Source organism: Thermothelomyces heterothallicus, assembly GCF_042370625.1.
Source record: "Thermothelomyces heterothallicus CBS 202.75 unplaced genomic scaffold P884_scaffold_5, whole genome shotgun sequence".
Lineage (NCBI taxonomy): Eukaryota > Fungi > Ascomycota > Sordariomycetes > Sordariales > Chaetomiaceae > Thermothelomyces > Thermothelomyces heterothallicus.
In genome coordinates this window covers 157,037-175,424 of record NW_027192566.1, presented here as the reverse complement: position 1 = coordinate 175,424, position 18,388 = coordinate 157,037, and the positions used below count along the sequence as shown (strand labels likewise).

The window sequence follows — 18,388 nt, the reverse complement described above, 5'->3', positions numbered from 1 at the left end:
CAGAACCCACAAAGCGACTGGCAGATGTGATGGCTAGAGCATTCTTTTTCTCTTTTTTTTCTTGGAATAAGACGCAAAGCGTGCTTCGACACGAGGCGCAGCATTGCGTGACCGAGTCATACTTCATTAAGGAATATCACGGGGCAGAGTTCCAGCTACCAAGAAAGCCCAACCAGATATGATCCCGTCCCACGACCGTAACGCCTAGCCCCCGGAGTTACAGGCTTATGAACAGCCACAATAGGATGTGAACCATCGCCTGTCATCTCCAGCAACAAGACAACCAGTCGAGTCCAGACGCCACAGAAGAGTTCCCTCCATCCCCGAAGCATAACACCCCGCAACCCATCAACGTCTATCCCATCTCCTTCCTCTCCTCGTTTAGGCGCTCTGGTTCGAATTCATCTGTTGCAGCTCCCTGAATTAGCTACTCGTTTCTTGATTCAACGATCAGCGTTCCTCATTACCTTTCGCTTGACCCCAACGGTGGTGACATTAACAAACCGCCCGTTGTACTGCTCTCGCTTGTGGCCGCGACTCTTGGGCTTTTATGGTTTCTCTTGTGGCTCAACCTAGAAGGGGCGAGTTATGTCAACAGCGATGCTCTTGGGTGTCATTGTTCACGGTACATCAAGATAGGATATGCCGTACCTTTGGGGTCTGCGACTTGACCTTGCCTGGGTATACACCGCTAATAAGAGCTCTCTGGCGAAACGATGCATCACACGGATTTCGCGGGGCGCTCCCAAGGGGTTGCTTACCAGCGCGGGCAAGAGAACCATGTGCTTTGCCCATATTGGGACCCGAGCTTCGAGGTTGAAACGATGCGAATGATCTGTAATGCACAATAACAGCAAGAGGGGTGAAAGTACGGACCCAGGGAGCTGAAGTCAAGCACAAAGATGTCGATGGATGATGATGATGATGGAGCTGTTGGCTTGAGCTGACCTTGTTGGCGCGTTTGTATCTTACGCCTCGGTTACCGGTGTGACTCGACACCGACGCCGCTGTTTAGCCGATTTGCCACTCTAGCAAAGATTCCTGTCACCTCGGGAGAGAAAGTAAGACGGCCGGGACCCAGACATGACCTCCCTTTGAAACATGACCAAGTGGGAAAGAGAGGTTTCAAACGAAGAGTGAGCGAGGGCCAACACTGTGGTGAACTGGTCGGGTGATCCGTGCCAAGACCACCAATTCATCGGTATTTATTATGATGGGTATCTTCGGGCCATTTATCACCAAGATGGTTTTTGGTGGTCTTTTGAGTTTCGCTTAGCAGCTATGGCCTCCTTTCACAGCATGGTCGATATCAAGTTCCCACTTCCTTCGTTCTCGGTAACGCGACGCTCCGAAGCCTCTTTCTGTTTCTTTTCCTCTCTTCGCAATCCCCGCATCACTGGGGTCTACCACTATGCAACGGCGTGGGGCTTGGGATAAGCGGTGGTGCTGTGCCCCCGGCCGCGCATGAAGGCCAGGGTGTCGACAACAACGAGGAAGGCAAAGAGCGCCCAGATGAAGAAGCCAAAGGCGATGGCCGCCTCGGTAGAGCCGCAGTACGTGTCGCCGCCGCATCTCGGGGAGCCCCACCAGGCGGCGAGGGCAATCGAGCCGGCGAACCAGAAAATCATCGTAATCCATTCCAGAACCAATGCCACCACGCCATGGAAGAAGCGGGCAAAGTAGAGAGGCGCCAAGAATACGTAGGCAAGGACCAGGAGGGACCAGATCGAGTTGAAGAGCATGAAGGACAGCACACTCGGCGTCCCCCACCATGGGCTGACGACTGTTGACGACTCTTTAGTTGTTCATGTTCTCTGCCGAGGTTGGTTGGTGTTGACTTACGGTAAGCGGTCAAGCCCAGCTCAATGATTGCAAAGACTGCAGTGATGGCGTGGACTATAGGAACAAAGCGCTCCATACTGGCTGGCGATGCGTTTTTTCTTGTTTCGACAGCGTGTTGAATATGTTGCCTAATGTTTGCCGTGAGTGCAGAGTATAATAGTACATGTAGGTATGTATAGTACACGGACGGTGCTCCGGGATCACTGATGAACTAAGAAGCAGACAACGAGAATCACCGCTCCGACGGGTTTGGCAGACATTTATAGCCTGCGCGTTTTCGCCCGCTTTTTTCGTCAGTTTATGAGGCGCATGGCGGGCCAAGTGTGAAGCCAAGGAGGGATGACGTGGTGCCAGAAACGATGGTGATCCATGGCCACTGATAAAACTGGGCATCCTTACGGTGGAGCAAGGCTTGTACTGAGCCGGTAATTTTCGGTTTACACTACGGAGTACGGATCACTGGTACCACAGAGGAGCTAGGAGTTCCAGTTCGGCTCTTTCAGAGGCGGGGGTGCAATACACTGTTCCGAGTACGGAATACAGAATATTGTGTGAGGAAGTGGCACGATGGACCGTGACGTCATCGAGCACCCATCCCACCAGGGCTAGACTGGAGTGGGGGTCGCGCGGCTTGCGAGCGCTGCCACGAATCTCTCTCTTCGGAACTGCCACAAACTGAAAGCCACACCACTCCGGACCAAATGCGGGAATAAGCCGCCTGCCAAGCTGGTTCTCGAGCGAGCCGTTTCGCTATCAATTCAAGTATCTTCCTTACACTACGGATAATTTCACGCAGACCAGTCCCGAGACAAGGAGAAGCACTTCATTGGGAATGCGCCCTCAATTGTCATTAATCAACCTCGGCCTATGGAACCGAGAAGCTCGTCACACTTCGCAGCCTACTGTAGGCACTACAGTCTGGGCCACGATGCCGTCGTCGTGTTGGGCAGTTACGGAGTACATAGCCTTCGGTCGATAGCCGGTAAAGATAGACTGCGGGAGCGCCAACAAGGTGCTCACATTCCGCGTATCAGCCGTTGTGACGCCTTTACCAAACCTCGCGATGTCGTGCTGCCGGAGGAAACTAGCCTGTTCATTGCACAAGAAGGCAAAGACACGGTCCCAGTTTCCCCCCCCCCCCCCCCCCCCTCCCCCGAGGGAAGTATTGCAACCTTGCGAAAGATCTCGTCATTTATGGCAAGATGAAGACAATAAATATACTCCCCCCTTTTTCTCTTTCCTCCCTTTCCCCTCCATTGAAAAGGACATGCTTCCAGCTGAAGTCCGATAAGGATCGCCGGGAAGTCCAAAGCCGTGGGCGGTGATGGGAACAATGCATGATATTGGCCGACAGCTTCCCGCGGCGACGCTGAACACAAGAGTTTATTTGTACGACCTTTCGGACTCGAACTACAAGAGTTTGAAGGATGAAGTCAAGCTTTTCCACGCAAGGTAGGAGGAACGAGGTGGCCGTCGGGAATAATGTACCCGTCGCCGTCTGACTGAGTGGCGGCGGGACGCCAAGACTGGGCCCCGGCACTCGACTCGTGCCCAGCCTCGTTCGTTTCTCCCTCAGCATCGACAATAACAATAGCAACAATGGGGAAGGTTTCAGAACGAGGCAAATATACGGGGCGGTCAACGCCCAGGAATAGGCACGTGCATTGGCTTCTCGCGGGAGCCGCTCTCTTGGCTCTCATTGTGCTCACCGTTGTCCCCCGGCTCCGCCCCGGCTTGCTCAGTCCTAGCTTGACTTCCAGCTCGACAGATCCGTTTGTCTCTCACTTTGAGCAGTCGGGAGACAATGGTTCGCCGTACGGCCATTTTCCTGTGAAAGGCGACCCGTTCCGGTTCCTGCCTTGCACCCCGGCGACTCTGCCGCCACCACTGGAGGACAGCAACGCCGAACAAACCTGGGCTTCCCGATTTGACCCCAACCCCGATCACTGGAGCTGGGGCGCCGCTCGAGGGTGGGGGAATGGCACCTCCGGAGACAATCCGTACGCCGGACGTGGGATTTTCCTGTGCGGCTATCTCGACGTTCCGCTGGATTACACCAACAGGTCGGACAGCCGAATGGCCCGCCTGGCTGTGACCAAATTCCAGGTCTCAGGCCTCGCTCGAGTGGGCGAGCCAGCCGACTCGCCATCCGGCAAGAAGAGCGAGAGGACAATTGTTATCGAGCCCGGCGGACCTGGGGGGAGCGGGACTTCGTACGCATGGCGTGCCGCCGAGAATATCACGGCGCGCTTCAGCGACGGCACCTTTGACGTCCTGGGCTGGGACCCACGGGGAGTGAATGCCTCGCTCCCCAGCATCGCATGCTTTCCCCACGACGCCAGCCGAGATCGCTGGAGCCTCTTGTCTAACCTCCACTATGCAGTATCCGCGTCTCCTAGACATCAGCTCGAATTTGCCGACGCCATGAACGCCGCTGTCATGCGTGCTTGTTGGGAAGAGCTTGGAGACCTCGGCCGCTTTCTCGGCACGGGGCTGGTTGCCCGTGATCTTGAACAGATTCGGATAGCGCTCGGCGAAGACGAGCTGACGGGGTATCTCGTCAGCTATGGTACGGGCATTGGGCAGACGTATGCCGCGTTGTTTCCGGGGAGCGTCGGCCGCGTGATTCTCGACGGCACCGAATACGTCCGCGACCATCGCCTGCGAGGCGGCTTTGGATGGACCGCGCTGGATAACGCTACGGACGCCTGGCGTGACGGTTTTCTAGGCGAGTGCATCAACGCCGGACCCGAGTATTGCGCGCTTGCGAGGCCGAAAGACGGTAAGCCGGTCACGCTGCCGGGTCTATGGGCCCGCATGGACACCCTAATGAAGTCCCTCGCCGACCGCCCGATCCCGGCATATCTCCCGACTAGCGGCCCGACCCTGGTCACCTATTCTGCCATTGTCGACAACATTTACGGAGCGTTGTATAACGCCAGAAGCTGGCCCGCATTAGCTCGGCTGCTTTTTGAATTGGAAGACGGCAACGCGACCCTGGCAGCCTCCGCTCTCGAAGCCTCGGCATGGTTTTATGACCCGGAGGCCCCTTGTTCGCCTGTCCCCGCCACAGGTTCGGATATAGAGCTGGGCACACTGGTCATCTGCGCAGATTCGTATGACGCTAAGGAGCCCGATGACCTGGATTGGTGGCTCTCGCTCTGGGGAAACATGACGACCAAGTCCTGGATCTCCGGCAATTCAAGGTTCTATACTGTCCTTCCTTGCCGACACTTTTTACAATACTGGCCCGAACCGGTCGGTGTGTATCGCGGCGACCTGAACCACACTCTCAATCACCCCGTGCTGCTCATCGCTGAGACGTACGACCCTGCCACTCCACTTCGGAACGGGAGACGGCTGCTGCAGGAAATGGGAAAGAACGCGCGCCTGATCGTGCACCACGGGTACGGACACTCGTCGAGAGACACTTCGCAGTGCACTGAGAGGATTGCGAGGGCCTACATTCTCAACGGCACTCTGCCTGATGAGCAAGAAACGGAGTGCTATGCAGATGAGAAACCATACCTTTACGACGTCGAAAAGAAGGCGGCCGCGCTGGGCGTTGGCCAGGCCAAAGACCCCCTCGAGGTGTGGAAAGAGCACCTCGCGGAGCTCTCCTTTGTAAACCCGAGGTTAAAGCCTGTTGCGTAGCCAGAAAGTCTAAGTTAGGCGTAGACTTTACGTGAATTATGCAGCAAAATACAGGCACAAAGTGCTGCTGCAAAGATGGGTTCTTTGACCATCTTACCTGCTATATGATATCCGTATCTTACACGAAATCTGGAGAGTATGGTACGGTGTTGATAATCTACGCGCGTTCTGGAATCTGCAAGCATATTGCACAAGTCGCGCTGTGGGCAAGACTCTAGTAGAGATTATGTGCACGTGCTCTCGCGTAAGCGACGTGTTAACTATCGTTTCTCCACTGGATATCCACTTGTCTTCAACCTACATGCGTGCCTGGCTGCCGCCTCCATCTCTCTGCGTCTCGGGCGGAGCCGTTCTCTGCCCACAGTGCTGCCGGTCATTGCTCGGGATCGCACAAGCTGCAGCGCCCCCGATGCCAGAGGAACCACAATCGTTGCAACCCGAACGCCATGTGGATACTCGAAAGTGACCTGTTTGACGGTCTGTTCACCCCAGACCATCTTCGGCAAGAACGCTGAAACTGACTCAAGCAGGCCGCGTCCTATGGCTGCGCCCAGGAAAACTCTATCTTTTCGGTCGCACTGTCGCCGAGCGTACGCGTCGTTCCCCAAGATCCACCACTGATCGTTTCAAGAGACTAAGGCAGATTTACGCTAGCCGGGCAGCTCGCCGTCTCGGACAAGACCATATCGAGGAAGCACATCACGATTCAAGTCGACAGTGTCCCTGAAGGTGGTGGGGTATGATTGCGTTTGACGGACACGAGATGGTACGATTGGGGTTAACTTGGTGTTTACAGCGCAACCTCCGTTCGCGGTCCTCCGTCACAATCGAGGACCTCAATTCCAAAAAAGGAACACTGTTGAATGGCGTCCAGATACGCGGACAAAAGAAAACACTCTCAGAGGATGTGAACGAGCTGAAGTTGGGCATGTGCTCAAAGCTTGTCCGGTGAGATACCTCCTGTGTCCATCTCGCCTGCCGGCGTTGGCTGACCGCTTGAAGCATACGATGGAATCCGGTTGTTCTCAGCTTCTCCTTTACCGCAAAGGAACTCCGTTTGGACCCGTGGACGAGGCTGCGCGACAGCCTGGAGCAGCTCGACATCAAGTATTCGGCCGACTATGTTCCAGATACTACCCACGTCGTCTCAAAAAAGCGCAACACATCAAAAGGGCTGCAAGCATTGATCAACGGACGGTATATTGTCACTGATAGCTTCATCAATGCGATAGTGGACGCGGCTACTGTTCCTGACAATGCGGAGGAGGGCTCGCCTAGCGCACTGGAAGTCGATTTCGAATCCTCTTGGCCGAATCCCATCGACCACCTGCCGCCCCGCGGCGAGGAGCCCCTGGATCGACCGCCCGATGTGTACTCACCCAACGACAAGCGGCGGGAAGTGTTTGACGGGTATACATTTGTCTTTTACGAAAAGAAGCAATATGAGAACCTGTTTCCCGCCATCACTGCCGGAAGAGGTAAAGCCCTGCTCAAGGACGTCATTCCTGGAGAAACAGACGTGGAGGACTTCATTCGATATGTAAAAAGCGTTGCAGGCGAAAAGGGGTTGGGATCTTTCGAAGATGGCAGCGAGGGTAAGGGGGTGGTTGTCGTGCGATACATGCCAAAGAGTGAGGATCATGAGTGGTATGCTCAGTTCTTGACTTCTTTTGCTCAGCGGCTCGATCACCGCCCGATTGATCAGCGAGAGTTTCTCGAAGCCATCCTTGATTGCAACGCTTCCATGCTCCGCCGACCTCTTGAAGAAGCCAGTCAACCCTCGTCGGGGAGGGCAGGCGGTCAGATACCTACCGTTAACGCAGGAGACTGTATGGATGTCGACCAACCGGGTTCTCAACCTCGAGCGTCGCCGGAAGCCGCTGCACAACCGGAACTCGTGCCTGGACCTAGACCTGGACGGGGTCGAAGAGCTGGCCGGAGCCGTTTCAAAGGCTTTGATTTCGACGATGGGGAAGAGCTTGCGGGAGAAGTCACGCCAGTGGATGCTCCTGAGCAGCTTCAAACGGCTGCTGCATCCCAGGACAGTTTGTTCGTCTCTCAGCACCAAGAGCCGATGCTTCCAGTGGAGGAAGTCGTTGGCGAGGAGGGCCCAACCCGGCAGACACACCGGAAACGCCCCTTGTCTCCGGTCCCCGAGCACGACACATCGGCACTGCTAGATGAGATTGCGCCCACAGCGGCAGCTGCCAAACGCCGGCGTATCGAGTCAGGGCGAGAACCGCTCCCTCCTCCCCCCGAGCCTGAACCGGCGTCACAGCCTAGCGGAGACGAAGAAATGGCTCCGGCTTCTCCCAAGGGGAAGCCGAAGAAGGGCCAAGCGAAAGGGAAAGGAAAGAAGATAAAGGAAGAAGATGACATCCTGGAGCTTGCACGACGCCAGCGTGAAGAAGCCGAGGCTCGAGCAGCTGCACAGCGCAAAGAACTTGAGGAACTTCCGGATGATGGAATCGACTACGCTGCGATCCGAGCATTGCACATCATTGAAGAATGCGAGGTTCACTTTCCCGAGACTGGCAGGAATGGCCGCAGCCGGGAGCAGGATATTGCCGACGGCCGGTGGGATCCGCGATGGAATGGACGCAAGAACTTCAAGCGGTTTCGCAAACAAGGCGAACCAGTCGGCCGCCAACCACCTCGCATCATCATTCCGCTGGAGGAGGTCAAACCGAAAGAGTACGGTATCGGGGACGACTACTGGCTCGAGGATGACAGCGGGCGGCGTAAGGAAGACAACCGGCCCGGGTCGCAAAATCAAACCCGGCAGTCGTCGGAGGGGAGGTCTGGCAGTTTGGGCATGGGCAAGGAGAAGGAGGTCGCGCCCAAGCCTGCAATACGGCGGACTATTTTGGCCATTGACAGTAGTGACGAGGAGGAGCGGAGTGAGCTCTCTGGGATGCGGGAGGACAGTGCCCTGCCTGAATCGGAACCCCCTAGAAGCCGGGCGGCCAAGGCTGCTGAGAAGGCGAGCTCACAACGCGCCCGGTCGCAGACACACACACAGTCGCAAAGCCAGGCGGGGTCATCCCACAAACGGCCCGCACCAGTTGACTCGAATCAAGAGGGGGCGGCGAAGAGGCCGCGGAGGGGCCTTGGGCCGCCGAGTGACGACGACAGCGATGACAGTGATGACGAGCTCAAATTTCGGTTTGGGAGGCGAAGGTAGTCCTAGCCCACCTCATTAGAACCTCTGCAGTTGCTCATGACAAAGACATGTATTGCATATATGTTCCATTGGCCTTGTCTATGGGTATCATCTCGGTTCAAATCTAAACAGCAACCCGGCAAGCAATCTAGACACGTTTGTCGCATGTACATGCATGGTTACAGATCTGGAACGCCTGGTCGGCCCCCCAGTCCTTCTCTGAAATGGGAGCACTTCCTGTCAAAGATGACAGAGCTCAATCCATAGCCTCCATATCCCTTGCCCCGCCCCCGGCCGCAGCCGTACCTACATCGCCGCCTTCCTCCTCTGGAACGTAAATCCCCACCAAACAAGCCGCCAGCATCCCTTCGTAATTCACCCATGGGTGGATCTCCCCAAACAATCGCGTCCCGTCCCTGCCCGCACCTCGCAGCAGCTCGGGCTCGCCCCCGGGATGGAACGGCAGGTACGGCGTTATGTTGTAGACGCGCCCACCCAGAACCATCCACGCGTCCTTGCCCTTCCGCCCCGTCATCTTCTTGAGCATGCTCGGCGTCACGCGAAGGTACGGGGTGCCCGGCGGGAGGCCGCGCAGGTCGGCCGTCGGGTGGCCCGAGAGGCGCGCCCAGTCGAGCGGGGAGTGGCCCGGCGACAGGACGACGGCACGCGAAGGCTTGGCGGGCACGGAGCTGTGGGTGGGCGGCGGCGCGAGGGTCGAGCAGCCCGGTCCGCGCGCGGGGAGGGGCAGGTTGCGGGCTCGCGGAGGCGCGAGGGATGGGGAGAGGTTGTCCCGGGGGGAGGGGCGGAGGGTTGGTGGGCGCGGGGGAGGCGGCATCAGGGTCGACGCTGCCGTCGGTGCAGTCGAAGGCCCACGGTCTGCGCCATTCGGCTGGGAGGCAGCGGGGGCCGATTCGGGAACGGAGAGGGCTAATGCCGGGACGGGGTTGTCGGGGGTTGCTGCGGAGGCCTTGGGCGTGGTCTGCTCACCATCTTCGGAGGAGTGAGCGCCTTGGTCGGATTCTGGGGCCGGGTGCCGCACTATCGGTGGGGAAAATATCGGACTCTGGTTTGGCTTCTCTCCATCGGCGCGTCTAGAATCATGATCGGATCCGTCTCTCGTGATCGCATCAGCGTCCGAGGCGCGATCGGCAGACTCGCACTCGGATCTCGCCGGAGCTGGCGGCTCTATTGGGGGACGCGGGGCGCCCCCCAAAATGGCCGGAAGCCAGACCGGTCTACGCATGCAGAAAAGAACGACAGAGGCGAGTATAAGAGAGATGCCCAATAACGCCATGTCAAGGCGTGATCGGAAGTTGCTGTTTGCTGCAATCGTATGTTCGTGGGGTACGGAACACTGGTCTGCGCCAATTGGTGAGCGAAAGAGTGGATCGAACAGTGACCGAATGACCAGTGGAAAACACCACCGACCTAGGACCCCCCCGTCCACTAAGAAACAAGACGCCCCAGATTGCTACTCAAATCTCGGTCAGAAAAGGGTGAGAGTTTGAGGGGGCACTGACGCGACCCGCGCGTTGAACTCTCGTTTCGTTTGCAGAGATTGCGATTGTCGGATTAACGTCAATCATACCCATGTCGGCCACATACCAAATTCGGCCACCAAATCTCCACCAATTTTAGCCCCTGAACGTACACCACCAAGCTGTCAACATCGCAAGCCAGTTTACCACAAATTCCTCTTTTCTTACAATATTCGAAGTCTACTCTATCTTTTTAACGATGGCTAACTCAAATCTTGATCAGGAAGGCCGTATCCAAGCCGCAATCCAAGCGCTCGAACGGAAAGATATCCCTAGTATTCAACAAGCTGCTATCCTCTTTAGAATACCCCAATTAACACTTGTAGACCGTCTTTCTGGTCGGTATAAGAGTATTCGAGCTTCTAGAGAGCTAAAATAATATCTATCAAATATAGAAGAAGCTTCCCTTATTCGAACCATCTACTAACTTGATGCCTAGGGCTGGCTAATATCTATCTCGGCTATTAAGAATCTAGCTAGCCAACTCCTCCTTGCAAAGAAGGATATAAAACCTCTTAGAAAGTACTAGTATTCTAACTTCCTTATATACTATCTAGAGGTTTAAATATAACGCTCTCGTATACTAGATTAGTCCTAGAAAGATACCCTTAATTATTAGACTCTAGAGCGATAGTTTAAACTATTCTAGACTATCTAGCTTATATATAATATTACTAATAATAATATCTATAATATAGATAAGAAGGGCTATATATGACAAACCTAACTCAGACTTCTTCTAAAAGGGTTTAGACAAAGGTAAGTAACGAGGGACAAGTATATAGGTCGTCTAAGGGATTCGGTAAAGCTAAAGGGTTTATAATAACAGAGTTATCTCTTATAGTAGTACGATGCTATTAGGAATACTATAATTATAAGTTACTATTACTAGTAAACTCTAGAGTCTACCGTAACGAGTAACTATCTATATATATATATAACCCTAGTGATCACTCCTAATTACGGTGATTGTGAGTGATCGTATAGTGGTGATCACCCTGATCACTAGTAAGCGTAGTGATTATAGCGCTTCTTATGTTATGATTGGCCCTTCCGTTCCTTTGGCTTGATTGGTCTGTTTGTGCCGGTGGTCTAGGCGGCATCTGTATGTATATTTCCGTGATATGATACCCCTCCTTTAAGGCTTTCGACCCGAAAGCCCTCTTTAGGCCGTTTTAAATAGCGTTAACATCCCTTATGATCCTTATATATATTTTTCTCTTTAGCTCCTTATTGTCCTTTGTACTATTAATTATACTATCTAACGTATATAGGTCCTAAGTGTCTATTTATTATAAGTGTCTAGCTTAGTTTATTTCTAATTATAGGTTTATAGTAATAGTATATTCCTATTATATAAAGTATAACTAAGTATATAAAATGATTAAAAAATCTTGTTACTACGAGGCTTATATACGTTAAGGTTATACTTACGATGGTTCTAGCGTTCTAGCTTCTTCTTATAGGTCCTCGTTTCCTTATAAAGGTACATTGCTAATTATAATATAATAGATTATATTATATATAAGTAATGTCGTTTAAAGGCTAAAGAGAAAGAGGTTAAAGCCTTATTATAAGAATACTAATATAAAGCTTCTAAGGTATTAGCCTATTTGACTCGAGTTTATAAGTAATAAGAGTTTTTGGTAGAGAAGGGGGCAGATATAGTTATATAGGGTTTGTCAAATCTAGACAAATTAGAGGTAGTAGAGCAATAGGAATCGGAGGCCGTTCTAGATATATAGCTTAACGGTAGCGTCGACGTTATTAACTAGGGCGCCGTCTTCGATTCTGTCCTGGTTTTACCTTTAGCCGATCCGGGTTCTGCCGATAGAACTATTCGAGTTTCTTAGGGCAGTTCAAGTTCTTAACTAGTTCCTATAAGTTATCTTCTAGTCTAAAATCAAGCTATTTGACTAGGTACTGTAGTTCCCTATTAATGATATATAAATCTAGAATTTCTTTGATGTCCTATTCTTCCTCTTCGTCTTCTACTTCGATGTTCGTAGCGATTTTAGCGTTCTTCGGCGCTAGTTCTAAAAGTAAAATATAAAAAATGTCTATCCGTAGTTATATAGATAACGGTAACGATAGTTAGTAGTTAGATATTAAGATTCGTTCTTTGATAACGAAGGGTCCGACCTTCTTAAAGTCTAGCTTTATACTTAGTCGTTTGGTTTACAGATTTCGTATAATTAGATAGACTTTGTCTCCCCTCTCTAGGCAAGGTCCCTTAAGCCTATATTTGTTATAGTAGTTCTTTATTCTAGTTCTAATAAACTCGAGTTCCTTTTTAAGCTTCTTATATAGTATATATATCTATTTTACTTTAACTACTACTCTTAGCACTATAACCTCTAGTCCTTACCTAAGGTCTGCTTTATATCTATAGTTTGTAAAGAACGGTATAACTTTAGTTATTTCTGTTAGCGTTATATTATAGGCAAGTTATATTATTAGTAATAGCGTAACCTAGTTATCCTACTAGTAGTTAATATAGGAATAGAGGTATTGCTTAATAACTTAGTTTAGTCATTCTATTTATCCGTTAGTCTATAGGTAATATACCGTTAACAGTTTATTATTAACGCCTAATTGTTATATTAATACTTGTTAGAACTTCGATACGAACTTGGTATCTCTATCGGTAATCTATTCTTATAGCTAAGTATATATTAATGTAACTTGCCGATAGATTATATCTATTAGCTATTTAGCTATCTAAGACTCCTTATAAGGAAAGAAGTATACCTATTTAGTTAGGCGATCTACTATAGTAAGAATACTATTATAGATTACTCCTATAGCTATATCCTTAGATTCTAGTAGTTTCGTAATAAAGTCTATCGTAACTAAACTCTATAGTTTGTTAGCTATTAGTAGTAGCTAAAGTAGCCTATATAGCTTATATTATACTATCTTGCTTCGATTATAGATATTGTAGCTCCGTATAACTTCCTTGACTTGTACCATTAACTATAGGAAGTCATAGTATTTCTTAACTTATACAATAGTCTTCGTAACCCCTTTATATCCTCCGAGTTTTAACTCGTAAAGCTCTCGAATCATTCGTAGTTACTAATCCTCGTTATAGATATATACTTTACCTTGGTACTAGAGTTTCCTATCTTTTTCTTCTACTCCGCTAGGTACTACTAGTCTAGGTGCTACTTGATACTATACCTCGTTAATCCTTTCTTCTCGAAAGATTACGTAACATTCTAGGAACGAGTCAAATAGATTATCTTCTATAGGTGTCTACGTTTTATAATATAGCGTTCCGTCTATTTGTTCCTTAAATAACGGTAGCATTGTTTCTGTTTGTCCTTCTATATGATCCGTTCATCGGTTTAAAGCGTCTACTTATACGTTCTCTTTGCCTTTCTTATAGCGGATCTTAAAGTTAAATTCCGTGAGGAATTCTACCTACTATATTTATTATCCGTTAAGCTCCTTTGTTGTTATAAAGTACTATAAATTCTTATAATCTATATATACTTGTACTAGTTTAATCGTGCCACTAAGGTATAGTCGCCATTCCTTAAAAGCTTTGACAATTGTAAGTAGTTCCTTATTATAGATTAGATAGTTAAGACGTAGTCTGTCGAGCTTCTTTGAAAAGAAGGCTATAGGATATAGCTTCCCTTGTTCGTCTTATTATCCTAACTGTCCTCTAATAGCATAGTCTGAAGCGTCTATTTCTACCTCGAATGGCTTCTTAGGGTCTAGTAGTACTAATACTAGATCCTTAGTAATAGTATCGCGAATCTATATAAATACTTACTTATATCGCTCTTCCTATTAGAACTTAGTATTCTTCTTAGTAAGTTTATATAATGGTTATATAATTGCTCTAAAGTTCTTAATAAATATCTGGTAGAAGTTTGTAAATCCGATAAAACTTTGTACTTTTATAACTAACGTTAGTTATAGCTAATTCTTGATAGCTTTAACCTTTAAGGGTTCTATCTGAATTTGTCCTAGGGATATCTTATATCCTAAAAACACTATCTTCTTAATATAGAATTTACTCTTTTCCTTATTAACTAATAGCTTATACTTATATAATGTATCTAATATTACTCTTATATACTTCTAGTGTTTGTCTATCGTCTTAGAGAAGATAAGTATATTATTAAGATAATATACTGTAAATTTGTCGAGAAAGGGGCGGATAGCTTGATTAATTAGGGCTTAGAACGTTGCTAGCACGTTTATAAGTCTAAATAGTATAACAAGGTACTTGTAGTAGCTATAGGGTATCCTAAAGGCTGTTTTCCACTTATCGCCTTCTTTAATCTATATATAGTTATAGGCCGATAGCAAGTCAAGATATATAAAATATTAGGCTCCTACTAACTAATCTTGAAGCTATAAGATTAGTAATAATAGATATCGATTCTTTATAGTCTATTTATTAAGTTACCAATAGTTAATGTATAACTATAGCTTTCCATCTTTCTTAGATATAAATAGGATTAGGTAGCCTACTAGCGATATCGACAGGTAGATATATCCTCTTTAAAGGTTCTCCTCTAGATATCACTTAAGTTCTTCGTTCTATATCTAGCTTGTATAGTAGATCTTAAAGAACTTTAGTTATACTCCTTCCTTAAGCTTGATCTTATAATCCTATAGGCCGTGTTCTGGTAATCCTTCTAGATATGTTAGTTCGAATACTAGGTATCCTTTATACTCCTTTAGTACTTCCCTAGTCTTATCTCGTTTCTTAGTTTTCTAATAGTATACGAATTTGGTTCTATCTATAGCGATGCTAGCGATTTCTCCTATCTCAACCTACTACTCTAATTATAATGCTCCGCATTTGTCAACGGAGAGAATAGCTATCGGCGGTTTAGCTCGTTCCTCCTATCGTAGTGTTGATGTCGTTATGCTACTTCTTCTAGAGTCCGTAGTAGTCTATCTACCATTACCTGTCTCTTGTAGTAGATCCGTAGGATATGCCTTCCCTTGAGTATCATCTGCTCGCGATCCTTGTATACTCCCTATCTTGTTAGTCAAATATAACTCCGTTTAGGGTTATAGGTAGCTACTATTCTTCTAGCTAATATCTAGGTTATAATCTTCGTACTATAGTAATCCTAATATTATATCTTTATTATTACCTATATCTATAATACTAAATATAACTATTATAGTCTTCCCTACTATAGTAATATCGATTAGTTTGGTTTCCCTATATACCTATTATATTAGAAATAGCCCTTTGACTATACTATGCTTCTATTTTATCCTCTAGGGTATCTATAGCTAATTTATAAGTGTTAGCGAAATTAGGTTTATCTTTGCTCTACTATCTACTAGTATAAGCATTTCGTACTACTTCTATTATACCATTATCTATAGTTGCTTATCTTACTATTGTCATCTAAAGATTATAACGATTTCCTATATTTCTACTAGGAGGTCTTAATATAGTAGTCTCTTATACTAGTTCCTCCTATACTATACTACTACTTGTTACTATATAGTCGTTAATGGTTTTCAGGCCCCTTAAAGGGCCCTAACCTATTTCCTAGGTTAGTATTAACCTCTTTAATTATTCGGCTAATAGCGGCTTCGTCAATTATACTCATTTCTATAAGCCATTAAGTGCTTATAGCTTCCTACTATTAGGTCCATTCTACTTTTCATCATATAGTCTATAGCTTTATCTAAAGCTCCTAAATTTGCGATTTCTTTTTGTCCTCGTAATAAAGACAATTATTACTCTAGTATAAGTCCTATATATCTTGTCCTGTTCTGTAGTACCTAGGCTAGGCTTGTCTTAGAACTACTATAATACCTTCTAGACTCCGGGTTTCGATCTTCTAGAGTAATTTGGCTACTCTATTTCCCGCGTCATAGACCTATTCTATAGGGCGTAAACTTCTGTCCCCGTTTTCCTATCAGGTTAGCTAGTAATTGTTTTCGAATTTATTACGGAAATGGTATTGGTATTTGTATATTATATACTAGAACTAGGGCACTTATATATATACCTTATATTAGGGGTATAGTTATATAGCGTTACCTAGAAGATATTAGAATTCTTTTCTAAATCCTTCCTACTATACGTAGGCTATAGGTACCCTAATACTAAGGTAGGAATATTTCTTCTAGTAGCTTTCCTATATACGTTTGTCTTTTCCGCGGTTCGCGTATATAAACTAGTACTCTAGGTTCCGTATATTATAGCTAAATTACTAATCGTCAAAGTACTCGGTATAACTATCGGGTCTATTATACATTATAGGCTATTCCCCTTTGATAGTTTCTACGATATATTAGAGTTCCCTTATTTTATCCCTTATCTTATCGCTCTACTAGGCGAGTCGAGTCAGGCATCTATCTCGTTCGTATAACTCTATATTAAGCCGGAAAACTTCGTTATAGTACCATTTGATCTATTCCTAAAGGAATAGGATATTCGGTCCGGGTTAGTCGACTCCTTAGGTATCGGTTATCTATGATCTATCCTACCTCTACATAACTATAAAACCCTACTACCTTAAGACTAGGAGAATCGAAATTGGTAGCGTATATTCTCCTACTATATCCTATTTAGCAATACCTATTTCTAGGTCTATAGTAACCAGTTCGGAGTATAGTATCTGTTCGTCTTCGCCGTTATTATCGTATTTAAGACTATCTAAGTTGCTATCCCTGTCTTTATAGCTTATAGCTACTACTTTAACGACGTCCTTAGTCTTATCGATAACTATAGTTTCCTTTCCTAGGACTAGTTTCTAGTCTTTCTTTAGGCTTCGATATTCTTACTTATAGTATCCTTTCTTTCTATAGTTATAGTAGGTAGCGTTAGACTTGTCTTTGGCTATCTTCTTCTTGTCCTACTTCTATACTATGTCTATATCTATAGCTCCGGGATATATCCTATACAAGGTACTAACATACGCTCGCTTTTTCTTGTCATTAGCCTTAACTATAGTTCTATTTATTTGACCTTGTTTCTACTATTCCCTTATATAAAGCTAATCGTCGATTCTAATAGCCTATATAATATATTTATCTAGGGTTTTAGGCTAGTTATACTTATATAGCTTATCTTTAACCTTTTCCTTTAAGCTATTATAGAATAGTTATATTAATGCCTTATTATTAAGCTAAGACTTAAGTATATCCTATCTAAACTATATAGTATAGGAGGTTACTAACTTAGTCTATTAGAGATTAGCAAGCCTTTCTTATATATAAATCTTCTCGTCTTTATCATTAAAAACCTTCCGAAGCTCTTCTTTAAAACGGTCATAGGATTAGAAGACTACCTATATAAATATATCTCGGTTATCTTTATCCTCTTTAGTAAGATAGTCGTTCTATATAGGCTTAAACCATCTAAGTACCTTGCCCTCTAGTCTTGTAGCTACATAGAGGACTTTAGCTTTATCGTCCGGAAACTTATTATCATTGAGCCGGAAATAGGATCAGAGGTTGGTCAAAAACCCTATAAGGTCCTCCTTGGTTCTTCCGTACTTACTAGGTAGTTCGATCTTGATACGGCTTGCTTTAATAGTCTCAAGCGCCTTAATTTTGGCGTAAGCCTCGTTGACTAGTTTCTATAAGTACTTTTTACCGTTCTCGAGTTCCTTAATTCGAGCTTAAGTAGCCTTATCTCTCTAGTCTAACTCCTAGATTCGCTACTAGAGTTAACCAAGCTAGGCAAGCAGCTATTCGGCCGTAACGTTAGTAGCTATATCGATATCAAGGTCGAAGTTACCTCCGTTTTGAATTATAATAAAATAAAGGGAGTAATAACAACGTGTAACGAACCTAACTTAGACTTCTTCTAAAAGGGTTTAGACGAAGGTAAGTGACAAGGGATAAGTATATAGGTTGTCTAAGGGATTTGGTGAAGCTAAAGAGTTTATAATAATAGAGTTGTCTCTTATAGTAGTACGATGCTATTAGGAATATTGTAATTGTAAGTTACTATTACTAGTAAACTCTAGAGTCTACCGTAACGAGTGACTATCTATATATATATATAACCCTGGTGATTACTCCTAATTACGGTGATTATAAGTGATTATATAGTAGTGATTACCCTAATCACTAGTAAGCGTAGTGATTATAGCACTTCTTATGTTGTGATTGGCCCTTTTATTCCTTTGGCTTGATTGGTCTGTCTATGCCGGTGGTCTAGGCGGCATCTATATATATATTTCTATGA

The 18,388-nt window shown here is 46.7% G+C and overlaps 4 protein-coding genes across 4 annotated transcripts; 2 read left to right on the top strand and 2 right to left on the bottom strand.

Annotated features, from left to right (window-relative positions):
• Positions 1-1,409: 1,409 nt before the first annotated feature.
• Positions 1,410-1,918, bottom strand: P884DRAFT_267805 (membrane-associating domain-containing protein; the record flags this gene model as incomplete). Its single annotated transcript, XM_069442146.1, has 2 exons — positions 1,410-1,783; positions 1,843-1,918. The coding sequence occupies 2 exons, from the start codon at positions 1,916-1,918 to the stop codon at positions 1,410-1,412; spliced, it is 450 nt and encodes a 149-aa protein (XP_069299561.1).
• Positions 1,919-3,450: 1,532 nt separating this feature from the next.
• P884DRAFT_256592 (uncharacterized protein) lies at positions 3,451-5,656 on the top strand. Its single transcript, XM_069441072.1, has one exon. It carries the CDS (start codon positions 3,919-3,921, stop codon positions 5,494-5,496), a length of 1,578 nt encoding a protein of 525 aa, XP_069299560.1. The 5' UTR covers positions 3,451-3,918; the 3' UTR covers positions 5,497-5,656.
• Positions 5,657-5,819: 163 nt separating this feature from the next.
• P884DRAFT_219023 (uncharacterized protein) lies at positions 5,820-8,729 on the top strand. Its single transcript, XM_069439393.1, has 5 exons — positions 5,820-5,973; positions 6,027-6,086; positions 6,151-6,233; positions 6,293-6,444; positions 6,499-8,729. Exons 1-5 carry the CDS (start codon positions 5,943-5,945, stop codon positions 8,678-8,680), a joined length of 2,508 nt encoding a protein of 835 aa, XP_069299559.1. The 5' UTR covers positions 5,820-5,942; the 3' UTR covers positions 8,681-8,729.
• Positions 8,730-10,189, bottom strand: P884DRAFT_283310 (uncharacterized protein). Its single transcript, XM_069443650.1, has 2 exons — positions 10,088-10,189; positions 8,730-10,018 (listed from the first exon to the last, which is right to left on the bottom strand). Exon 2 carries the CDS (start codon positions 9,951-9,953, stop codon positions 8,916-8,918), a length of 1,038 nt encoding a protein of 345 aa, XP_069299558.1. The 5' UTR covers positions 9,954-10,018; positions 10,088-10,189; the 3' UTR covers positions 8,730-8,915.
• Between the last annotated feature and the right edge of the window lie 8,199 nt (positions 10,190-18,388).

Coding starts and splice junctions, on each gene's coding strand:
- P884DRAFT_219023 (XM_069439393.1), top strand. CDS start 5,943: ATGTGGATACTCGAAAGTGACCTGTTTGACG. Junction 6,234..6,292: donor GTGTCCCTGAAGGTGGTGGG/GTATGATTGCGT, acceptor TGGTGTTTACAG/CGCAACCTCCGTTCGCGGTC. Junction 6,445..6,498: donor ATGTGCTCAAAGCTTGTCCG/GTGAGATACCTC, acceptor GACCGCTTGAAG/CATACGATGGAATCCGGTTG.
- P884DRAFT_256592 (XM_069441072.1), top strand. CDS start 3,919: ATGGCCCGCCTGGCTGTGACCAAATTCCAGGTCTCAGGCCTCGCTCGA.
- P884DRAFT_283310 (XM_069443650.1), bottom strand. CDS start 9,953: ATGGCGTTATTGGGCATCTCTCTTATACTCGCCTCTGTCGTTCTTTTC.